Genomic DNA, 22,958 nt, shown 5'->3' with positions numbered 1-22,958 from the left:
CTCATCCTCTGTCAGGAAGTCCATGATCCAGCAGCAGATGTTGTGATCCCAGGTCCTGAAATTTCCTCACTAGTCTCCTCAGAATGATGGTGTTAAAAGCCGAGCTGAAGTCCAGGCAGGGCAGCCTCATGTAGCTCCTATGCTGTTCCACGTCTCAACGTGGTGTGCAGAGCGGTAGCAATGGCATCCTTTGTAGACTGGTTGGTTTTGCGTGCAAACTGGTGGGGGTCAAGTTTGGGTGACAGATGAGAAGTGATGCGACTCCAAAAAAGTTTCTCAAAACGCTTCATGATGATGGGGGTTAGTACCACTGGCCAGTAGTCATTGAGACTGCTAATGTTCTTTTTTTGGCAGAAGGATGATGATGGAGGACTTTAAGCATGTTGGGATGGCGCACTGGATGAGGGAATTATTAAATATGCTGGTAAAAACCCCAGGTAGGTGGTCTGCACAGTCCTTCAGCACCCTCCGTTTCACACCATCAGGTCCAGATGCTTTCCGGTGGTTCACTTCCCTGAGGTTTCTCCATACTTCCTGTGCCATGACGGTCTGGCTGTGGAGGGATGTTGGCTACAGTAGGGGCTCTGTTGGTGATTCAGCCTCAGAATGAGCACAGAAATGATTGAGCTCCTCTTCCAGTGAAGCATTGCCAGAGATTTTGATGGTGTTGCTGGATCTGAAGTTGGTGATGTGCTGGACCCCTTACTACACCTGCCAGCTGTTGTTGCTGCTGAATTCCTCCTCAATCCTCTGCTCGTAATTCGCCTTGGCCTCTCCGATGCCTCTCTTCTAAGAGGCTTGAGCTCAGCTGTCCAGGTCCCTGTATCCTGGTCTGAAAGTGTTATTTCTCTCCCTTAGCAGTTCCTTGGCCTCCTTGTTCATCCAGGACTTCTGGATATGCCTGTCTACTGTGACGGTGTTAACACAATGATGGATGTAGCCAAGTACTGCTGAGATGAAGGTCCAGGTGCCAGAAAAAGTCCCAGTCTGTGGTTGCTAGACAGTCCTGCAGTTGCTGAGTGGTACTGTCAAGCCAAGATTTCACAGACCTTATTTTAGTGAGTGCTCTCTTTTTCACTGGTTTGTATGCTGAAATAAGAAGCCGTGATATGTGATAAATGGGGGAGCTGAGTGGTCCTGTGTACATGCTTGATGGTTGGAGTAGTCTTTGTCCTGCTGGAGTAGGCTTTGTTCAGCGTCTTAACTCCTCTACTGGCACATTTAATATGCCACACATATAGTGTCATACATTAAATTGACCAAATGTGAATGACAATCAGATTTGAGCCTGTCGGCTGAAATATCTGAATTTGCAATTTAAAAGCTTTTTCTATATCAATGCTACTGAAGCATAGCCGAATAAAGCACCAGGGCCAAATGAATTCCCCCCAGAGTGGTATGGACCCCTTGCAGTGTGACGCCCCATTTCCCTGCCGGAGGGCAAAAAGCTGTTGGCTGACGATAACTACCATTGGTTTTAGTTGTCAAGTTATCAATATAATGCGCAAAGTCCTAAATATAAGCCTGATTTTATATAAAAGAAAAATGAATGCAGTGCTTTGCTACCAATTGTCAACACTATATTTAAATAACAAGGTCAGGAAAACGTTTTAATTAAGAAAAAAAAATAGGGAGGGAGGGAAGTAGTTAAGTTATTATTGTTTGACTTTGACAACCATAACAAGTAGATGTGATGTGGCATTTGTGTTTTGGTTCAATTAAAAAATATAAAAAGTGCAGTAAAGTAGGTGGTTAATTTAACTAAACAACTAGAGTGTTAGATTAGATAATAGCAGTGGCAGCAAAATAAACATTAAGCCTAAAAACATAAAACTGCAACAGACTGAATGTTCTGTTCTTAGAGTGTTTTTTGATATTGAATCCTGAAACAGATAGTGACTTTGTTGTCAGTTGCTATAGCAATGAGTGTGTGTGGCATGGCTGACAGAACATGAGAAAAAGGTGGCTGTGAGTTGTTCTTCAATGGTTTTTATACATTGTTTTCCCCTTTGCTGTGGAGCATAGCACTAAATTAACTATACATATTAAGTTCCTGAAGCAAATTAAAAGTAGCCTAACATATAACCTTTGATCTAGGTCCTGCATCAGAATGCTACATGCTTCATGATGCTTAATCAGGAACATGTGCATGTTGGCTGACAACATGGATCTGGCATGAGCTATGTCAGCTCATCAATACAGTGCAATTGCTGAACCTCATACACAGTGAAATTAGTCCGAGACTGACGGCTATAAGCTTTGCACATGTGGTTCTCATTCACGGTCTGAAATAAAAAAATAAAGACAGTGGATAATTGTTTTTTTCTAGAAAAATTTCAACCTACATTACTAAGGATTTTAATTCACACTGAAAAATTCTGAGAAGTAATACATTTATGTAAGCAAAAATATGAATAGCCACAGGAAATGTATTTTTCCCACAATGCAATGGAGACCTGAGCTGAGACATTTTAAATTGTTGCATTTAAAATGTGCTTGTCTTCTCAAATGAACCTAAACAACCCAAAAACTTAACTGATTTAATATTCGAAATGAAAGAGCAGATAATGAGGAATGTGTCTAAAACAAAAAGACAAAATATTTCCCACTCCAATGAAAACCAATAAGTTGCAGAGAGACAACAGACAGACCATAATAGCCTGCAGCTCTCCAGCTATGTTGCTATGGTAATTAATTATCTCCACCTGGTCTGGCTTTCTCTGTCAGACAGTATGCTGGAGACAGAGTTTCTATACTTGTGAGACACCCAGCATTGGTCTCAAGGACCCTGACAAAAAAAAACCATAAGCCCTAGCAAAATTTTGAAAACATTTTGCGGGAGCAGACGTGTACTCATGTCATGACCGACTTTGAGACTTTGAGGTGATGGAAGATTCAACATGGGCAGAATAGTAAAGCCCCTATGGGCTGAAATTTTGTCAGGGAAAAATGTTAATTTATTACAAAGATCAACAGAAGCTATAAAAGCAGATGCATTTTGACAGTTAACTTTATCTAAGACTTTAAAAAGCACTTGAGGCCTATGTTTGTTTGAGGAAACCAGAACAACCAAGAATTTTGATTTTCAGATTTTACAGTATTCTGATAATTATGTGTACAATTTTTCAGAATGTCAAAAGAAACCTGCAACCTATCCTTTTCCCAGTGCCTCTCAGCTCATCTGCAGTCTTGCCTGAGATTGCGGATAGTTTAATTCAGAGGTGTCAAACTCCAGTCCTCTCGGGCCACTGTCATGTAGTTTTTAGATGTTCCACAGGTACAAAACACTGGAATGAAATGGCTTAATTACCTCCTCCTTGTGTAGATCAGTTCTCCAGAGCCTTGCTAATGATCTAATTATTCTATTCAGGTGTGGTGCAGGAGAGGCACATCTAAAAGTTGCTGGACTGCAACCCTTGAGGACTGGAGTTTGACACCTGTGGTTTACTTGAACCATGGCTCAGAAAATCTATTTTTCTTCATGGTTGGAAGAGGAGCTATAGAGTTCAAAGTGTTTGTGCACAAGTTATTAAATTGGGTAATGAGATCATCGACATCAAAATTGCTGCTGATGTGTGACACAGGTGGTAACATATCATCAGTGGCTGCAGGGAGCTGAGAGGTGGTTGATGAGGTAATCCTACGAGTAGTAATAGATCTTGTACATTTTTTACCATAGTGGTTGAAATGGAGATAGAGAACAGAACAGGTAAATGATCTGAAATACAAATTTGACCAATTTTATTTCATTCATGACCTTTTTCATGAGTTGAGCACTGGCCACTTGTCCATCACAGGACAAAGAGATGGAAGATTAAAAAAAAAAAAAAAAACACTCAGACATTAGAGCCTAAGTAACCATATATTTGGTTTGGAAGCATGCATATGTAAAAAATGCTTAATGCACTCCCTTCTCACCCCCCCCTTCCCTTCCAAAAAACAAATAAAAATTCATTCTCTGTGACAAAATTTAGGTTTGGCCACACACAGAACCATAACATTACATAGATCAACAGGTGGTGTACTTTGTTAGAATATAGCGTCCTTGTCTGAACTAATCCACAGATAGTTCAGACAAGGACTCAATGTTGCATGACTGTGTTTTGTGTTTAATGATGTAAAGCACTTTGAAATGCCTTGGTGCTGAAATGTGCTATACAAATAAAATTTGACTGATTGATTGATTGATTGATTGATTGATTGATTGATTGATATTTTACAGCATATGAAGGCCTTTCTAAAAAGTACGCCTTTCGGCATTTTCAAGGTTGTAGTTGAAAACATCACAATTTGCCAGAAAATAATAGACTGAGAACCCAGGTTTAAATGTAATAAGTTCCATAGAGTTTGTTTGTTGAGCTATTTTTTTTATTTTGTGCACCATAACTGCCTTCTCTATTTTCACCACCTAACCCTGTTGCTCCCCTTAGAACTGGTTCAGCTTCCAATATTCTGCCATAAAATGAAGTAGAAAGATGAGTGTAGAGTGGTTGGACAGCTTTAGCACTTGGTAAGCTTTGGCCCATATGGTTTATAGTGCCTGGTTATGACCAGTGAACATCTGTGATGGCTGTGAAGTGAATAAGTTAGCATAATATGCATGATCCAAAAGCCAGTTACATTTGTTATTTAGAAATGGTTTTTTTATTATTATTATTATGTTGATAAAAATAGGCTTGGTTTATTTTTCACTTAATTCTGCAGCTCTTGTATTTTCTCCTCAGATCTGGAACATCAAGCAGATGATAAAGCTGACACAGGAACACTTAGAGGCTCTGCTGGAGAAATTTGGAGGCGAACACAATCCTCCCTCCATATATTTGGAGGTAAGAATGCCTTGCTATGGAAGATGTCTGAGCCTTCAAACACGTCTGGAGGCTCAGAAGTTGTTCAGTCAGTAGTTTGTGTGTATCATTTAATTTAATTTTTTTGGTACGGACAGTGCACATTAATTGAAGTTTCTGTAAACGTGCCAGAATTAGCAACAAGGCTATTTTTTAAAATTTGTTGTCCCTGGACAGGCATATGAAGAGTACACCAGTAAACTGGACGCCCTGCAGCAGAGGGAGCAGCAGCTGCTGGAAGCCATGGGGAATGGCACAGACCTCTCCTGCACCACTTCCCCTATGTCAAGCCTGTTGGAGGCCAAGATGGGAGGTGATGGAGTTGGAGGTGGAGCTCAGGCCCTTCCCTCAGCCCCCAACTCATTAGCAGTCCTGCAGACCCCCACTGATACTGGACGGGCCAATCCACGCTCCCCCCAGAAGCCTATTGTCCGTGTGTTCTTGCCAAACAAACAGAGAACAGTGGTATGTCTGATGACCTGCTTGTGGAAGTTGAAATGGAGATGAAGAATTTTAAGTGGATACATCATGCTTTTAAATCCTTCCTTTTTGCATGTAAATCATTCACTTATGGTCTCTATAGGGTAGAACTGCAGTGCTTTGGTCTGAATTCCTTGTTACTGCAGCTCCACAGATGCCTCGTTTAACTCTGTTCTGAGGTATGTTTTAGAGCAACTCATTTTGCTGCAGTCTTTTTAAATGTGAATGAGACATTTCATTCCCCCACCCACTCCAGGGTGTAGAGCATTCCACTCCACCCCATTTTGCTAGTTTTGTAGTTTGATAGCAGCAATATAATTATCTACTGGCAGATAAACTTTTTATTCCAAAGTTAATTAAAGATGTGAACAACAGAAGACTTGTTCATTCAACCTTCCATGTTGGAGTCAGAGTATGATCCAGAGTAGGACAATGAAGATGACCAACCTGCAGAACCATGTATTCAAATAAATGTATTACAATGGAGTTTTATTGCTGTATTTACACCCTCTCCACCCATACAAACTACCTACGGTATAGAGTGTAGTTTAACTATGGTGTCCATGCATATCAGATTCCTATTAAAATATTAATTCTACCACAATATGAATGAAGTAAACAAGGCCTCAACATTATTAAGGAGTTAGATAATGTGAGCGTCAAGAACATCACAGAGCGCATTTGCACATGTTCCCCAAGACAAAAATAGCAAACACAAAGTCAAATAGTTATATCTAAAACATGCAGTACAGCTCTATCCTCAAGGAGGCAGCTAAAAGCTAGCAAACAGCAGTAACAGAAGCAGAGCCATCAACCCACCCAACTCTGATGCCAGGTGATTGTTTGAGGAATATTTTGTGTTAATACATGCTAGAACTGAATATTTTGACTTGCTTACATGCAACGAAACTTGCTTAGCAGTTCCACAGCAAATGCAGTGACGTCATAGGCAAGAAAAACGTTATAGAGAGAGAAAAAATGAACAGACTGGAAAATCTAACCCTAAAATAACATAAAGATACCTAAGGAGCACTGGGACAGAATAAATTTAAATTTTTTGTACTCCTACAAACTCAAAGTACACAAAAATGGATTTAAGGGCTAAAATGTGGATTTTGCATAATACATTGCCTGCACAAAGCTGAATTTACCAAGATTGTGAAATACCAAAAAACAAATTTCACTATTGCAAGAAAACCAATACTTGACTGGAGGAATAAATTAGGATTGGAGGACTTTTAGTAGTTCCATTAATATCGTAAAAGTAATTGTCAATCTGGTTGTTCTGATCATTTTTCAGAATAATTATTTTAGCTATAGTCATACAAAATTGCTGCAAATACACTGGGTTTAGAGAAATGCTAATTTCCATTTGATTAATATTGAAATATTAGGACCAGCACTTTAACTAATGTTAATTATGTAGATTTTAACAGTTTAAAATTAACAAAATTACTCGCTGATTTATTTTTTACGTGCACCTTTGTATTGTGTTTCTCGTACACTGGCAAATCTGACACACAACAGTGAAGTTATGGATAAAATGATTCTTTGTTTTTCCTCTATTTCTTGTATCTGCTCACATGCACATTGCTGAATGCTTACATAGTCATGTCACATAAGACTGACGACAGTCACACATGAACAAAATTAAACTGATAAACACTACCCTTTGGGGAGGGTACAGAATGAGGATAAGGTAAAAGCAGAACTCGCGCTACAATCTTTGCTTCACTTGGTGTCACCCCTAAGGTGAGCTAAGTGGAGCGCAGCGCTGGACGGTGAATATCACTCTGTGTCTGTTCCATTTCTGTGACTTGCATGGCTTGTAACATTTTATCTTTTTCGGCATTAAAGCCTGTTTTATACTTAACCAAATCTCATTTTTTCTCAAGGTAATGATACTTGGGGGTTTTGGTCGGGTCCTGAAACTGGTAAATGGACCTAGGTGGCACACAGGGGGGAAAATTGGTGAAGTACTGGTGCACATGGGCAGACATTATAGACTTTACGCAAAGAGTTCATCGCAGAGACAACTAAAATCAATTAATAAAAAATCCTTTCTGAATATCATCTAATGAACTCTGAACTAAATGTGTCTTGCTTTATTTACTGAATAAAGTAAATAAAGTAAGTGATGAACGACAATAGAGGTCACAGCATAAAAAAAATCCATTATGTACTATTTTTACCCATCAAATCATTAACATAGGCTATTCAGGTGCATTTTTTATGTGGCATAGTTAATATTCATCTTGTTGAATCCAGATTCCATCACACATAAAGCAGATGAACAAATCTAACCTTTTGTCCATAGTGACAAAAACGATTAATTGTGCCCCCAATAACTTATAATAAAGTAAATTAAATGACTCCACTTAAATTACAAGCACTTCACCTGCTGGGGTCTGAAAGTGCAGTGCCTCACAAATTCCTCCTAGTCTGCACCTGCAGAGAAATCTGAGCTAGTTCATCAGTCTGTTGGACTTATCTGATCCAAACCGATCAATTGAACGTTGCAAGCCTTCTACCCTCTTCGCTGTCCGGGCGTGTGCTTTTCTGAGGATTTTTTTTTGTGTGGTTTCACTTCCCCAAAACAGATAAGTTTTAGATCTGCCACTCTCCTGAGCGCCACTCTCCTTTTGGGCGCGGAAAGGTAACATCTTCCAGCTCCATTTGTTAAAACTGCAGGGTGAAATAACTTTAATTCTTCACAGTGGCAGAGCCACATTCGCATTAGTTGTGCAGCGCAGTGCGCATGTTACAGTCTAAGTAACTTCTGCACCTTTATTTATTTCCTCAAGATAAACTGCTGGCTCCTCTGTTTAGACTATAAATAGATTAGAAAAACATTTAATTCTCTTTAGTTTTCCCTGTTCTGTATGTACTGGAAGATGGAATTAAATGTGCCATTTCAACCAAAGTTTGGAATGCTCTTCTGAACCAGATGCTCCAAGGCGTCCTGTCCATAGCTCTTCAACACGCTGTCAATTCCCAGTCAGCAATACGCATTTAGTTCAGAGTTCATGAGATGATATTCAGAAAGGATTTTTTTTATTTATTCATTTTAGTTGTTTCTAGGATGAACTCTGCGTAAAGTCTATAATGTCTGCCCATGTGCACCAGTAATTAACCTGTCATTTGACAGATTAGTTATAACCTGTCAAAACATTTTTTTTTAAACTAATCGTCATTTGACAGGTTGGTAATAACCTGTCAAATGATGGACAGGTTTCAAATTTTTCTGTCACTAAAAAAAACAAAAACGGTCAGATACGGAAAATACTCCGTTAACACAACTCCTGAACAACGTTGTTTTTCATTGCCCATTACCCATTCAATTAACAGGGTTAATTTTTGCTTCAAAAAACAATCTGACGAGTTGCTGGAAAGACTGTTGTTGTGTTCGAGTTGTGCTAAAAGGAGTTAGCTAATAAGCTAACTTCTTTTAGTACAACTCGAACACAACAACAGTCTTGTTTTTTTTAGTGACAGAAAAATTTGACAGGTTATTACCAACCTGTCAAATGATGATTAGTTTAAAAAAATCATGTTTTGACAGGTTATAACTAATCTGTCAAATGACAGGTTTGGTTATTACACAGGTGTCCCCAATGCTAATGTCAGCATCCGCAGTCCACATTTCTAAAGAGTTTCCATCAATGATCAGGGGTTCCTGAAACACTGGAAAGCTGAATGGTTAGGATAGCACTTTTCTGATGGTTAATAACTTGAAATTAAAAACAACAAATATTTTATTTTATCGGAATGTGGTTTTCGATTAAAATGCAATTAAATTAACTTCAACCCTGCAGTTATCTCAAATAAAAAGTCAAGTCTGATAAATATTTAAAGGTCCACTATTGTCAAAATTCATTTTTGTGTGTTTCTGTATTTTCATATGAGTACTTACTGATCCCAGAAACAGTGCAAGAGCAAAAAAAAAAAAAAAAACACCCAGCCATGTTTTTGGGAAATTTATTCAAATTTGTGTCAGATCTGAAGTGTTTAATCCTTGAGCAGATGTGGCTGATGGTTGTTCAGTAGACTCTACTTCTTCAGGGACAAAATTGGACAGTTGTACCGCTGTGCTTCTGGTTGTTGGAATTTTCACGTATCTGAGGAGCCAATGTAAGCACTGAGTTTTGGGGGTGTGACCTGCAGCAGCATAATCGTGACGTAGCCCTAAAACAGCGTATACCTAAATGAACTCAAAACAGGCAGAACCGATCGGGCGATATCTAAATATCTGAGAATGATTTTGTGTATTAAATGTAATTAACATGTTTTGTTTAACTCACAGACCTTTCCAAGCTTGTTCAAGTAATCGTAGTAGTGGACTTTTAATACATGTGTAAATAACGGCTCTGTATTATATTTTGTATTGACCAAATGTGCAGTGCATTTTCCTGAGATGAATCAAAGTTGTAGACATGAAAGCAGCTAATAAAGTCAAGCCTGAAAATTTCAACAATAAAATGTTTCTGCTGCTGCTTTAGCTCATCTCTCATGATGATTACCTAGAGACAGTTCAGTGAGTGCTGCTGTTTTGTGTTCAGGTCCCAGCCCGCTGTGGGATGACTGTGAGGGACTCGCTGAAGAAAGCTCTGATGATGCGGGGACTCATCCCAGAGTGCTGTGCAGTCTATAGAATACAGGATGGGTAAGTTTTCGGTTAAAATGCTTAGCTGAATTGCAGCGGTAGATAGAAAAAAATGTCACTGTATGATCTTTAAGACCACATCCAAGAGTAAATTTCAAGTGATCTTGATTTATCACAAGTATGTTTCTAGAAGGAAAATAAGTCTAGATCCGTCGATGAAAACCTGAAAAAATCTGAACCCTCCACAGGTTTTAAAAAACCTTTTGAAAATAGTTTTTTACCATTTCACTGAATATTCAGTCTGCAAACCTAATACAACAAGCTAGTGTACATACTAGGCTGCAGACTAAGTACAAAATTATAGCATGATCTCATTCACTGTAGTTTGTAAGAGGCATTTTTCAACCAGATTATCCTTGAAAATGTTAAATTTTAGATTTTTAGATAAAAAATGTAAAAGAAAACCAAACAGCCATGAGCCCGGTGCTGTTTTCAGGGTTTCTCCCAGAAAACTAGCTAAGCCACCAGCTGCCCTCATTTAAAAGAAAATTACCAGCTAATTGTGTGCAGTTGCACATAGTTAACTGGTTACTTATCCATTTAATTTCAAATTTTCTATTCAATAGGAAGACATTATTTACAGTATTTAAGCACCAACTATATAGTCTTACAATTAAAATAAAGATATTTTTTTCACACTTAAGTAGAGATCTAATGACTCAGCCAGTGGATCTTGAATGAATATACTTTATTAATTGAGGGGAGAAATTTCACACATTTGTTTCTGCTCTTTATTAGAAGTAAACCTGTGCAGTCAAAAAAGAATGTTACAGTATTAAACATGATATCAAGTATCATTTTTTCCAATCTTTGGATGAGTTTAAAATTTTAGCATTGTGACAACCACAATGCAGAGGGTCTAAAGCCAGCGTGAAGTGAACTCTGGTCTTAACTGTAGCGAAGCTACGCCTTTATAGAGACCTGAAGTCAGAGGGTTGCAGTTGTTGGTTCTGTCGGTGTTGCATGCAGGCATTCTGATGAAAACGTGTACATTTGAAATCAGATACAGATTTGTGTTTGGAGGTTAGAGTGGATTACAACTCTGATTCCACTAATGGAAGCAACATTTGGTTTGCTTGCATCAGTTGTGTCTTAGAGTACATGATTGCTTGAGCTGAAGTAGCAGGATGCTTAGTTTCTTTCTGTTAAACTGTCATTGTTTTTCAGCAGCTGTTGTGCTCTCAACTTCTGTTTTAGAGAAAAGAAGCCTATTGGATGGGACACAGACATCTCCTGGCTGACTGGAGAGGAGCTCCATGTGGAAGTGTTGGAGAATGTGCCACTTACCACACATAACTTCGTAAGTCTCCAATTATGCATGTACTATAATGTAAATGCTATACATTAGGGGTGTCATGGTACAAATATTCCTGTCTAAATAATGCTAAATACAGGTACAAACCTGAACACATCAGAATCTTTATGTCAAGAACCAACTGCACAATGCATTGTTCTGTTGTGCAACTTTAAAAACAGAGAAAACTCTCAGCTATTGCTACTCTGCTACTTGGGAACATTAAGGTTTCTCATTCAGCTATAGTGGAGAAAGAATGGTGGACCAAACTAGAACTTTGTGTTTCTTGACAGCCGGCTCTGCGACTGATGGGTACAAGCAGCATGCGGCCCGGATGGCTTCAAGACAATTCTGGTCCACCATTATAGGGGAATTTTTCTGCCATAATTCGAGAGCACACATTTTCAGTCTGAAAGCAGGATTACATGACTTTTGTTCTCAAAACTTTTAATACTTTTGCTTACATTTTCATTTTGAAAGCAGGACTTCATGTCTTTCTTCTCAAAATTTGTAATGTTTGTACTCAAACCTTTTTCCTCACGCTCTTGCAAAACTCTGCTCGCTTACGAAACATTCTCTGCTTGCTTTAGGAACAAAAGTGCAACGTTGCCTGGCAACCTCTCAGCCAATAGAATGAAAGTGTTGTACTGGGTATGTTCTTTCCTTCTAGTGAATTACAGCAGAAAAATTCCCCCATACACCATCCGGCATCTCAGGAAGGGGAAGCGGTACACCACCAACACTGCTTATAGTGGGGGTGGGCTGCTCGCTGATCTCGACTCAGGACGTTGTGGGCCATCGGGAAGAATACTTCAAAGAGCTCCTCAATCCCACCAACATGTCTTCCGTTGAGGAATCGGAGCCTGGGGACATTGGGTCGGGCTCTCCAATCTTTGGGCATCCCCAGAGATTGGAGAGCCCAAGTCACCGAGGTGGTCAAAAAACTCCTCAGTGGCAAGGCCTCAGGAGTGGATGAGATTCCCCTGGAGTACCTCTGGATGTTGTAAGGTTATGTTGGTTGATGCGACTCTGCAATATTGCGTGGACATTGGGGGGAGTTCCCCTGGATTGGCAGGCTGGCGGTGGTGGTCTCCATATTCAAAAAGGGGAGACCACAGAGTGTACTCCAACTACAGAGGGGCAACACTCTTAAGCCTTCCTGGCAGGTTTTATTCAGGGGTCCTGGAGAGAAGAGTCTGTCGGATAGTCAAACCTCTGATTCAGGAAGAGCAGTGTGGTTTTCATCTTGGCCGTGGAACACTGGATCAGCTCTACACCCTGCAGGGTCCTGGAGGTCCACAGGAGTTTGCCCAACCAGTCTACATGTTCTTTGTGGACTTGGAGAAGGAGTTCAACCGTGTTCCACAGGGAGCTTTGTGAGGGGTACTCAAGGATTATGGTGTTAGGTCCCTGTATGACCGTTGTCAGACTCCACATTGCTGGCAGTAAGTCGGACTCATTCCTGGTGAGAGTTGGACCCTGCCGAGGCTGCCATTGGTCACCAATTCTGTTCATTACTTTTATAGACAGAAGCTAGGCACAGCCAAGATGTTGAGGGGATCCGTTTTGGTGGCCTTAGGATCACAACTCTGCTTTTTGCGGCTAATGAGGTTCTCCTGGCTTCATAAGGTCATGATCTACAGCTTTCCACTGAGTGGTTCACAGCTGAGTTTGAAGTGGCCGGGATGAGGATCAGTGCCTCCAAATCCACTGCCATGGTCTTGAACAGGAAAAGGGTGGCTTTTCTGGGTTCGGGGAAGATGTCCTTCCCCAAGTGGAGGAGTTTAAGCATCGCAGGCTCTTGTTCACGAATGAGGGAAAAATGGAATGGGAGATCAACAGACAATTTGGCGCAGCATCTGCAGTGAAGCGGGTGCTGTTCAGGTCTGTCATGGTGAAGAGAGGGCTGAGTCAAAAAGCAAAGCTCTCATAATTTACTGGTCGATCTACGTTCCCACCCTCATCTGTGGTCATGAGCTTTGGGTCATGACCGAAAGAACAAGTTCACGGACACAAGCAGCTGAAATGAGCTTTCTATGTAGGGTGTCTGGGCTCCTTCTTAGAGAGCTCAGTTATCCAGGACATTCTCAGAATAGAGCTACTGCTCCTTCACGTTGGGAGGAGCCAGTTGAGGTAGCTTAGGCATCTAGTTAGGATGCCTCCTGGACGCCTCCCTGGTGAGATATTCTGGACATGTCCCACCGTGAGGAGAGCCAGGGGAAGACCAAGGACATGCTGGAAGGACTGTGTTTCTTGGCTGGCCCAAGAAGCGGGAAAGAGAGAAGTCTGGGCCTCCCTACTTAGGCTGCTACCCTCTTGACACGACCCCGGGTAAGCAGAAGAAGATGTAACATTATTGACCATTTATGAGTAGTTTTATCGTCCATCCATACCAAACTGTGATTTTAAGGGAAGTGTGTACTGAAGTCTGAATTTTTTTTATTTTATTTTTTAAGGTTTTGTTGGCTCTTGTGGCCTTTATTTGAAAGTAGTTCAACAAGAAACAGTGTAATCAGAGAGGGGGAAGACATGCGACAAATGTCGTCAGGCCAGGAATCGAACCTGCAACCACCACGAGGACTAAGGCATCAATACGTGGCTCGTGCTTTGCCCCTGTGCCACCACAGCACCCCTGAACTCTGAATTTTGTGTTCCATTAAAACTTGACTAGTAAAGCCATTAAACAGCATAATAAATGTTAAACAAGTTTCAGTTTACAGCAGGGCTGCAACTAGCGATTATTTTAGTAATTGATTACTCTGATGATTGATCAAATAAAAAAATATTGTACTCTCTGCAGATTTTTCATTTAACCTCTTAAGCCTTTTATATAAAATGTTAGAAATACATAAATAGAAGCAAATAAACAATTTTGTTTTTGAATTAGACAATGGACATTGTATTGCCTAAAATGCATTAACAGCATTCCTATCGTGAATTCTTAATCATTTACAGCAAAGGATTCATGTGAAGGTAAAACATTCTTCATATGAATACTGTATGAAGAACTCAGTCCTTTCTGGTAGGCTTACATCAATACAGTGTACTAACTGGATAGCAAAAAGATGCTTAATTTGAGGTATTTTACAGGATTTGAAGCAGGTGAAGCTAAAACCGCAACGAGAAGAGTTGTAGGTAAAAGAAATTAACAAACAAAGATTTTTTTTTTTTTAAATCTTGAATTCCAAATGTGTATATGTTTAAACAGTTTGGGATAATTACTGCTCTGATTGCAGTGTTCTTTCACCACATGACATGTTTGAGTCTGGATACTCCATTTAACGATTAAATGATTACAGAATTTAACTTAACGAGTCATCACGTTTATCCAAGTTATTGTTTCAGCCCTATTTCACATGAAAACTTTTTTTCTTTTATACTATTTTTTTTACTATTTGGTTTGCACTCTCACACACTCACATGTTGAAACTGGTTAGACTTTTAACTGATCCAGCAAAAGTTGTAATCACTAACCCTCAAAGACAGGGTCATAACCAGTCCATCAAGTGTCCCTAACGGAGTCTGTGTACTGCTGTTTGAAAACTGATACTGCCGCTGCTGAGCTGCCACCTTGTTTAACAGACACACTGTACTAGCCCCTGTGGAGACAAGAACCTATCTTCTTTGTTGCTCAGGCCCACATCCTCCTGATTGTGTATTTATGTGTGTTTGGCAGGTGAGGAAGACCTTCTTCACATTGGCCTTCTGTGATTTCTGTAGAAAGCTGCTGTTCCAGGGTTTTCGCTGTCAGACCTGTGGCTACAAGTTCCATCAGCGCTGCAGCACAGAGGTTCCTCTCATGTGTGTCAACTATGACCAGCTAGAGTAAGTTCTGGACATGGGGGCTTCATCCAGCTGTCGAGCTTGGAACTTTTTCTCTCTATTTGATCAGATCACGACACCTGTGTTTTAATCATTCCCGACACACTTCTCACTAGGAATATGCAATATATACAGTATATGGTAGAAATGATAGAAATTTGGCCTACGAAAAAGATCTGGGCTCTACTGGCTAACCGCAGCATGCTCATTGATGATGTAATCGACTGGCATCAAAACTGAGCAAAAGGGAAACAGTGTGACAGAGAGCACGAGGGAAGAGCCCGTTAAAATGGCTGGTACCAAAACGCCAGTAGTCTTTCTTAGCGCAACGCTCAAGAGGAGCGTGGCAGATGTCATGGTTAGACAGTGGGGAAAGGAGGANTTCATGTAGCACCGAGGCTTAAATACAATTTCTTAATATAGTATAGTTAATTATTTTTACGTCTTTCATACTCCTGCTCATTGATGTGTATTACTGGACTGGACAGCGCCTATCGGTCGCTATGTGATTCATTGTGTCCAGAAAACCATTTTATCCCAATACAGGACAAGGAGAAATCTGTCATGAAAATATTAGTCATTTGTTATTAGATATATATATTAAATACGACTTAAAATAAAGATGAGAAGACTGATGTTTCATAAATTCTCCATGATACAAATCTATAAACAGTTTAGTTTCTGTTAGTTCTGTCAAGATCCAAGAAGGGGTGAATTTCTATTTATATTGGTCAATCGTTTTATTTTAAATATGCTGTAGGAGCCGTAGTTTGATAACTGTTATAAATATCACCACGTTTTGCGAACACAGGGGATTAGTTCAGTTTTTGTCGCTTGTTTTTAGGAATTGCAGCGGCTGCAGTGCACCACAATAAAGTTACAATAAAGCTGATAAACAGGTGAAAAACCAAACTAGACAGAGCCACTTCTGATTGTCTGCCAAGCCAAACATACAATAAAAGTTCCACCAAGCCACTACTGAGGCACTGGAGTCATGTTTCTTGGCACAGGCAAAACAAGGTTCAATGTCCAAACTTATTGATTGTTCTTGGTGATGTATTTTCCCCTTTCACCAAACAGTTACAGAGATCTAACTTTCATTTGTTCTCATGCTACCACTCTTGCTCTGGTAAAAACCATCGGCCCCAAACCCAAATGCCTGCTGGTCCTTCACCAGGCCCCTGCACTTACAGAAAGTGGACTGACCCACATTACTTCCTGTCTAAATTTAGAAAATAAATAAGAAAAATAATAAAACAAAAAATAAATAAAATCAACAATTATCAACCTACAAATAAACTCTGTAAATAATACAAAAAATAGAAATTTAATAATAAAGTAACAAAACTCAAATGGATAAAGAAATAAAGAAAACATAGCTCCAACAACTTTGATGGGCCTTAACAAGCTCCGTCCAGAAACGTCCTCGAAAATCCCACGTGGCTGCATGTCTCACAAACAAAGCCTCGCGGAGCTTAGTTTCTATGTAAACATGGCGTCTTTCACTTCGATTGACTCTCTGCAGAGTATTTCTGAGTCGATTAGTGTAGCATTTCTGCAGGATTTTCACAAAATATCAGCCACGACAATGGACAGGAGAACCAACAAGTTCATGTCATCTTTTATGGACGACATCAAGGTGTTTGAGCCACGGGATGCCTCTAACATTGTGCGCGTCACAGCGAAATGCTACCGGTCGATGAGGAAAACAGCAGATCCTCACACCCTCAGCATAAATATAGCTGTGGACAAGATCACTGATGCCTATTGTTCTTGCAAGGCTGGGTAAGTCGGGCATTCATGGTTTTGAGGGTTTCTTTTGAAATCAGTGATTTCTGTTGTTGGCACATGTTTGACTGTGCCTAGGCCTGATACTCGGTGCTCGATGCTAGCGTGGCTAACACGATTACAGTTTAGTAAAAAGCCTTTTCAGGTAAAATAAAATCTTTAATGTGTGTCTGATACGGTACACATTGCATATTGATCTGTTCAGCTAACGTAAGACTGTGTAACAGACAGGCTTCGAGGTGTAGAAGTTGTATCGGTACTGCCATTATGCTGTACTTAGCTAAAAGGTTTTCATAATGGATGTGTTAATTATTGACTTTATTTTTTTCTGTGAATTTTAGTTCCACAAATACGATCAGGATACCTCACATCGCTGAACAGATACCCCACTGACAGTGGAGAACCGTTCTTTTTCGAGTCCTGAAGCAAAAACCTTCTGCCGGTCTGCTAGTCCACAATGTACATTAGCATGTGTTTACTACTGTAGCTTGTGTTTGTGAGACGGTCACGCACGTGGTAGCTGCGCTGTGACGTNGTTCCACCCGCATTTTAAATTTTTGAAGACTTAGTTTATCATCTGCTTTGATAAATGCAGCTACATCTCCATTTTCCATTTAATTGTGACCAAACTAGGAAGAAATAATTTGATCTGTTCTTCACATTAATTCTTTTTTTTTTATTTTTTTTTTATAGAAATTTGCATTTTAGGAAAACCCTATTCCGCTGCCTTTATTCCATCCTTCTCGACATATCTCATTGAGAGCTGACGATGATCTTACCGTAAACAAATTACTTTAATATTGCTAGTCTCCGGTGTTTGGGTTTTGAATATTTTTTTTCAAAACCTTCATTTAAAACTGCAATATGTGTTTATTTGTGTTGTCGTTGTCTGACTAATATTTGAATTAGTTTGATGTTCTGAAACACTGAAGTGTGATAAACATGTAGACGTTTAGGAAATGAGAAAGGGGCAAATACTTTTTCACGCCACTGTACATGTAATCTGTAAATGGTAAAAACCATATTCATTTTATGTCTTAATGCACAAAACCTAAAGAGGGTGTACTTTCGTTTTACCATGGCTGTAAGTGGATTTAATAATAAATATATTTTTCTCATGGTTATCTTTTTACACATAAACATCTGTGTTTTATGACACAATATTAACTCCAGTGTTTGAGTTAACATTGTAAAACTTCCATCATGTTGACCACCACATGGTGGTGCTGTGGTCTTATATTTACAAACCGTGTGGGTCTACATGCTCCCTGTTTCCTGCTAGTTCTCCAAAGTAAATGTTAAATGTCAATCTGAACAACATTATGGCTCTGCTTTTTAGCTCACTTACCTTCAGATTTTCTAAACCAACTTTAGAAATGATTTTGTCTTTATTTTTGTGATGTGCAGCTTACTGCTTGTATCAAAGTTCTTCGAGCATCATCCATTCAGCCAGGAGGAGGTCTCCTCAGAGGGAACCACACCCGTGTCTGAGCTCTGTCCATCTCTCCCCCCATCGGACTCCACCGGGTATGCACTTCTTCAGCTCACACTGATATTTAGAAGTGCTCCCAAAATCAGTCCAATCATAACAGAGACACTGAATGTTTGTTCCAACCAGCTGCTTCTAGATCCCATACAGTCTGTAACTTACAGTGTAAATATTGGAATGTTAGTTTCATGATATTCTATTGCAATCTGCTAAATATAATTGTGGAATTTCCTCCAAACAGCTTTGTTGGGTATAGAAAGGCAGCAACGACCTGTATTTAATCCACATGTGCTGTTTCAGTGAACATATCCTGCCTGATGAGAGCGCCCTTTAATTTTGAGCAATGTCAGAATTTCAGATGTTGTCCTAATGCCTGTCTGCTGACCTGTTTCCTACTCATCATTTCTTCAGCTCTATATACCACACTACAGTGTCCCCATCCAAGTCCATCCCCATTCCAAATAGTTTTCGGACCAGTGAGGAAGACCACCGCAACCAGTTTGGCCAGCGAGATCGTTCGTCCTCTGCCCCCAATGTCCATATTAACACCATTGAGCCTGTCAACATTGATGTGAGTCTGCTGGACAAGCTGAATATGATAAACTATGTCCAACTTTTACAAGGTAGTGAGTACTGTTTAGCAGGCACATGCAGGGGCCAGGGGAGCTGAGGGGGCTTGAGCCTCTGCCCCTATTATCCTTGATGTCCCAAGTGCCCTTTTTTGAGTTGTTTTTTTTATTTTAGAATTATAGAGGGGCACAAACTGGCCTCAACAATAGTATTTAGCTAACAAAAGCAATTTAGCAATAATAAATTAGTCTGGCTGCTTTTGGTCTAATAATGACTGAACGGATTCTCAGTGCCTCTGCCTCCATGTTGTTAAGACAGGAAGGGTGTAAAACTGCACCCTCTAACTATCAGATTATGGGCANGCAAAAACACTAAAACAGAACATCCAGTCTGTTACATTATGTTGTCAGGCTTAATGTCTATATTGTGATTATTAATAAATTTTCGCCTGAACGGTTGATTAGCTGATTTAAACAGCTGCTCTACTGATGACTTGGTGGGCGGGTTGTTTAGTGCTAACGGAACCAAAACACACCGAACTGCGTAGCACATGCTAAGGTTATCAAAGTCAATACCAGGTCAGCAACAGTTAGGCTGATCTACTGCCACCCCAGTAGATCAGTAGAGGCAGCAGCGAGCTGAGCCTCACCTGGGATCGCATAACCTCTCGCTAGCTGCACTGGCTGCCATTCTATGAGAGCATCCTGTCTGTACGCCAGTCTTGTGAGAAATTCTGTTCCCCTGTGAAAATCTAATCTGTGGACTGATTTTCCATAATTTAGCTTATGTATATAATGTACAGTGGGGGGATTTTTTTTGTCAACAACTGTATGTGTATCGCGTTTTGTGTGCGGAGGAGCAATCAGAAACGGCAGAGAACAGACTAGAGGTGAGGCAGGCAGTTCTCTTGCCTCATCGCTGGGGGCGCTCATAATCCCAGATATTGTGACTCCACAACTGCAGAGTAAGACACAGTGAGCTAGCCATGGAGCTAGCCATACAGTAAATAAGTAAAGTACAGCGATATATTTGTTTCCTCCTCTCTTCCGACGTCAAAATGAAAGACTACATTTCTACAGTTAAACAGTTTTCTAAAGTGGATTTTCAATTGAAGCAGGACATAATAACTAAAGGAAGACCAACACCGGAGCTGAAGGTTTTGCTTCGAGACGGTTTTATGATTCTTAAACGGAGTAGAAAAGACATGCCGAGGATAGACTTGGCTTTGGATGAATGGATATTTTTGTGCAGAATTAGCGGTGCATGGATTTCATTGATAAGTAAAGGTAAGACAGCAATAAGATGTTTTTGTTTAGTTTTTTAATGAAATGTACGTTTTGTGGGCTACAGTTTGTATGTCTAAATAATTCCGTAAAGTAGAAGCGGTAGGTAATCTACCACAGCAATTATTTATTAATAAAACAATAAACTTAAAACTTACTACAAGAGACTGAATGTTCTGTTCTGTGTGCAAAATTCTTGAATGTTGTTTTGGTGTTAAATCCTAAAACATGAAGTGGCATTGTTGTCAGTTGCTATGGCAACGAGTCTGCGAGTAACTTGGCGAATACAGAGCGAGAAAGTGCTTTCTAACAGTAGGCCTGATACTCGGTGCTCGATGCACCGAGTATCCCTTTCCTGTGGATCATAGCACGAAATTAATACCTACATTTCTAAGTTTCACTGAGTTAACGCGGCTATGGATGACATGTAAAAGATTAGTCTTTTTGCCCCCCAGCGTTGTATGCCTGCGAGGAATTTCCATACGTTCAATAGCATGCATGATGTCTATATAGTCGTAAGTCAGTGCCTCACCAGCAATGAACCTCACCGCACGTCACTGGTGAAAACGTATACAAAATTTGCATTGCATTGTCCCCACATGATGACAACGATACAGTGTGATCTGATTATTCAATTCTTAATATGTGTTGCCATGTTGCTGTACCGTGTTTTAAAATTTTGTTCAATGTGCCCCTTTTTAACTTTGACCCCCTTACCCGTTAGTAAATATTTGTAAAGCCTCAAAGAAATATCAGTGACAGATTACAAAATAAACAATATTTTAGTTACTGACCGATTGGAGCTTTGGATTGTGTGTCTGTAATAAAATTCTTCCAAGTTGACTGGTTGGTTGTTTTTTATGATTATGTTTGTTGTTGTTTTTGGCCAATATTCACTTTCATGTTGTTTTTTGATCCCACATTTTTCTTTTTTCTTTTTTTTGTTTTTTTGCCAATGATATGTATGTACTTCAATATTGAGCAACACATGATTTAAACATAAACAAGCCTTTAGACTAGAGCATTGCATGTTCTTTAGGACATCAAAGGACTTTGAATAAATTCAGAAAACTTCCTACCATAAAGTACAGAAGAGTTTAACTGCCAGAGCTTAGAAATAAAATCAGAAGCAGTATATTTTGTTATAATATCTCATTATAACAAAAGCATTTTTCGTCATAACAAGGCGTTATAATGAAAAACTTTAATGTTTCAACAAGATGCAAAACTAACGAAAACAAAGTTTATTGTTGTAACAATAGAACACTCACGTTTTAACGATATAAGAACATGTTAAAACAAGAAAGTTTACTGTTACAAGATACAAAGCATGTTAAACTCGTTATAATGATAAACTTTCATATTTTAATGAAAAAAACCTTGTTAAACAGAGAAACTTTATTGTTATAAAAGATATAACTCGTGAAAACAAGTTTCTTATTTTAACAACATGAGTTTTACATTATAATGAGAGTTTCTTGATTTAACGAGATAAAACTACGATCCTTTAGAAGATTGCAGCTTGTTAAAGATGCATAAAGTCTTAAAGATATGACTCCTCATCCTGCTTCTTCTCAACAACATCAAAAAATCCAAAGTTTTACTGTTGCCACCTTTCTTATTTAAAAGATATTAAGATATTTTGGTTTTGGAGAAACCAAAACATATATTCGTTATATATANCCCAAAAAAAGAAATGGTTCGGCTGTAGAGGAACTTCTGACTTAAATTATATCAGGCTGCCCCAGTGCTGGATTCAGTGTTTGGTTTCTCTACAGGCAAATTGAGTCAGTCCCACTGCTGTGGAACAGAATCAAATATCCTGATATAAAGAAACTGTACCACATCTGTCACTGTGACGCACCTCAAAACCTGAAGGTCTGTCCCTGCTAGTGCCTGATTAACAAAATCTCCCTGTTGGTCTCTCGCACCCAGCAGAGACATGCAGCTGAGCGACTCCAGCTGTTCATGCAGGGCTGGCCCAAGGCAATATGTGACCTTATTCAGAATCTGATTTAACCACCCCTTCTCACTAAGAACATCAGTACGACTAGCAGTGTATAAATATAGATTAAGTGAAGCCTTGAGTGGGGCCCCAGATTAATTGGCCAAGTTTAAAATCAATCTCTGATTATTGGCTATTTGTGAACAAACCTAGCTCAAACACAAAAGATGACAGCATCAAATTGTAGCCATGCTAACGCAACAATCAAACTAACAATATAATTTTTTGCACTTTTACAAAGTAAACTTCCTAATTAAATCCTAAATGTACAATTTAATCTCTTAATTTATCTTTGCTGAAACCATTAAATGAAATTTTATAGCATTGTCATTCTCAATAAACAAATGGTAAAGATTTAGATCTATGGTCTGTGTTACAATTCAAGCATTTTTAGGGTCCTAGACGTTCAGTAGACCTCTGCCAGAATTTCTTTAGGGAGACATATGAAGACACTATTACAGTAATTGACAAAACTTATATGCATGGATGTTTCTCAAGATCTTGTTGAATATCAAAATCTAATGACAAATAGTTTATTTTTCAACCTTACAAATCTAGATCTTTCTGAGGTGATAACATAAAAACTAAACTTAGAGGGGTTAACTGAACTTTTTCAATTTTTAAAGTAGTCTGCAGCCAGGTTGCTATGGAGGTTAAATAGTCAGATATTAAGGTTTATTTTCTAAAATGGCAGCAAATTAGCTTATTTCATAACATAAC

The 22,958-nt window shown here is 39.3% G+C and overlaps 1 protein-coding gene and 1 long non-coding RNA gene across 3 annotated transcripts in view; one reads left to right on the top strand and one right to left on the bottom strand.

Annotated features, from left to right (window-relative positions):
• Nucleotides 1–22,958, top strand: part of braf (B-Raf proto-oncogene, serine/threonine kinase) — an 80,496-nt gene that overhangs the window by 39,414 nt on the left and 18,124 nt on the right. For both annotated transcript variants that reach the window (XM_007541684.2, XM_016665815.1), the window contains exons 2-8: nt 4,725–4,826; nt 5,022–5,309; nt 9,884–9,987; nt 11,185–11,287; nt 14,958–15,106; nt 18,299–18,418; nt 18,792–18,951. In XM_007541684.2, the coding sequence (XP_007541746.1) occupies nt 4,725–4,826; nt 5,022–5,309; nt 9,884–9,987; nt 11,185–11,287; nt 14,958–15,106; nt 18,299–18,418; nt 18,792–18,951 (1,026 nt within the window). The remainder of the gene's footprint in view (nt 1–4,724; nt 4,827–5,021; nt 5,310–9,883; nt 9,988–11,184; nt 11,288–14,957; nt 15,107–18,298; nt 18,419–18,791; nt 18,952–22,958) is intronic.
• LOC107834438 (uncharacterized) overlaps nt 5,544–22,958 on the bottom strand; it is a 25,577-nt gene continuing 8,162 nt past the window's right edge. Inside the window, exon 2 of the long non-coding RNA XR_001660237.1 lies at nt 5,544–7,117. This is a non-coding gene — a long non-coding RNA (uncharacterized LOC107834438). The remainder of the gene's footprint in view (nt 7,118–22,958) is intronic.

This window comes from Poecilia formosa, unplaced genomic scaffold (genome assembly GCF_000485575.1).
Source record: "Poecilia formosa unplaced genomic scaffold, Poecilia_formosa-5.1.2 Scaffold624, whole genome shotgun sequence".
Lineage (NCBI taxonomy): Eukaryota > Metazoa > Chordata > Actinopteri > Cyprinodontiformes > Poeciliidae > Poecilia > Poecilia formosa.
The sequence above is the reverse complement of the archived record's forward strand: the minus strand, read 5'-3'. Positions and strand labels throughout refer to the sequence as shown.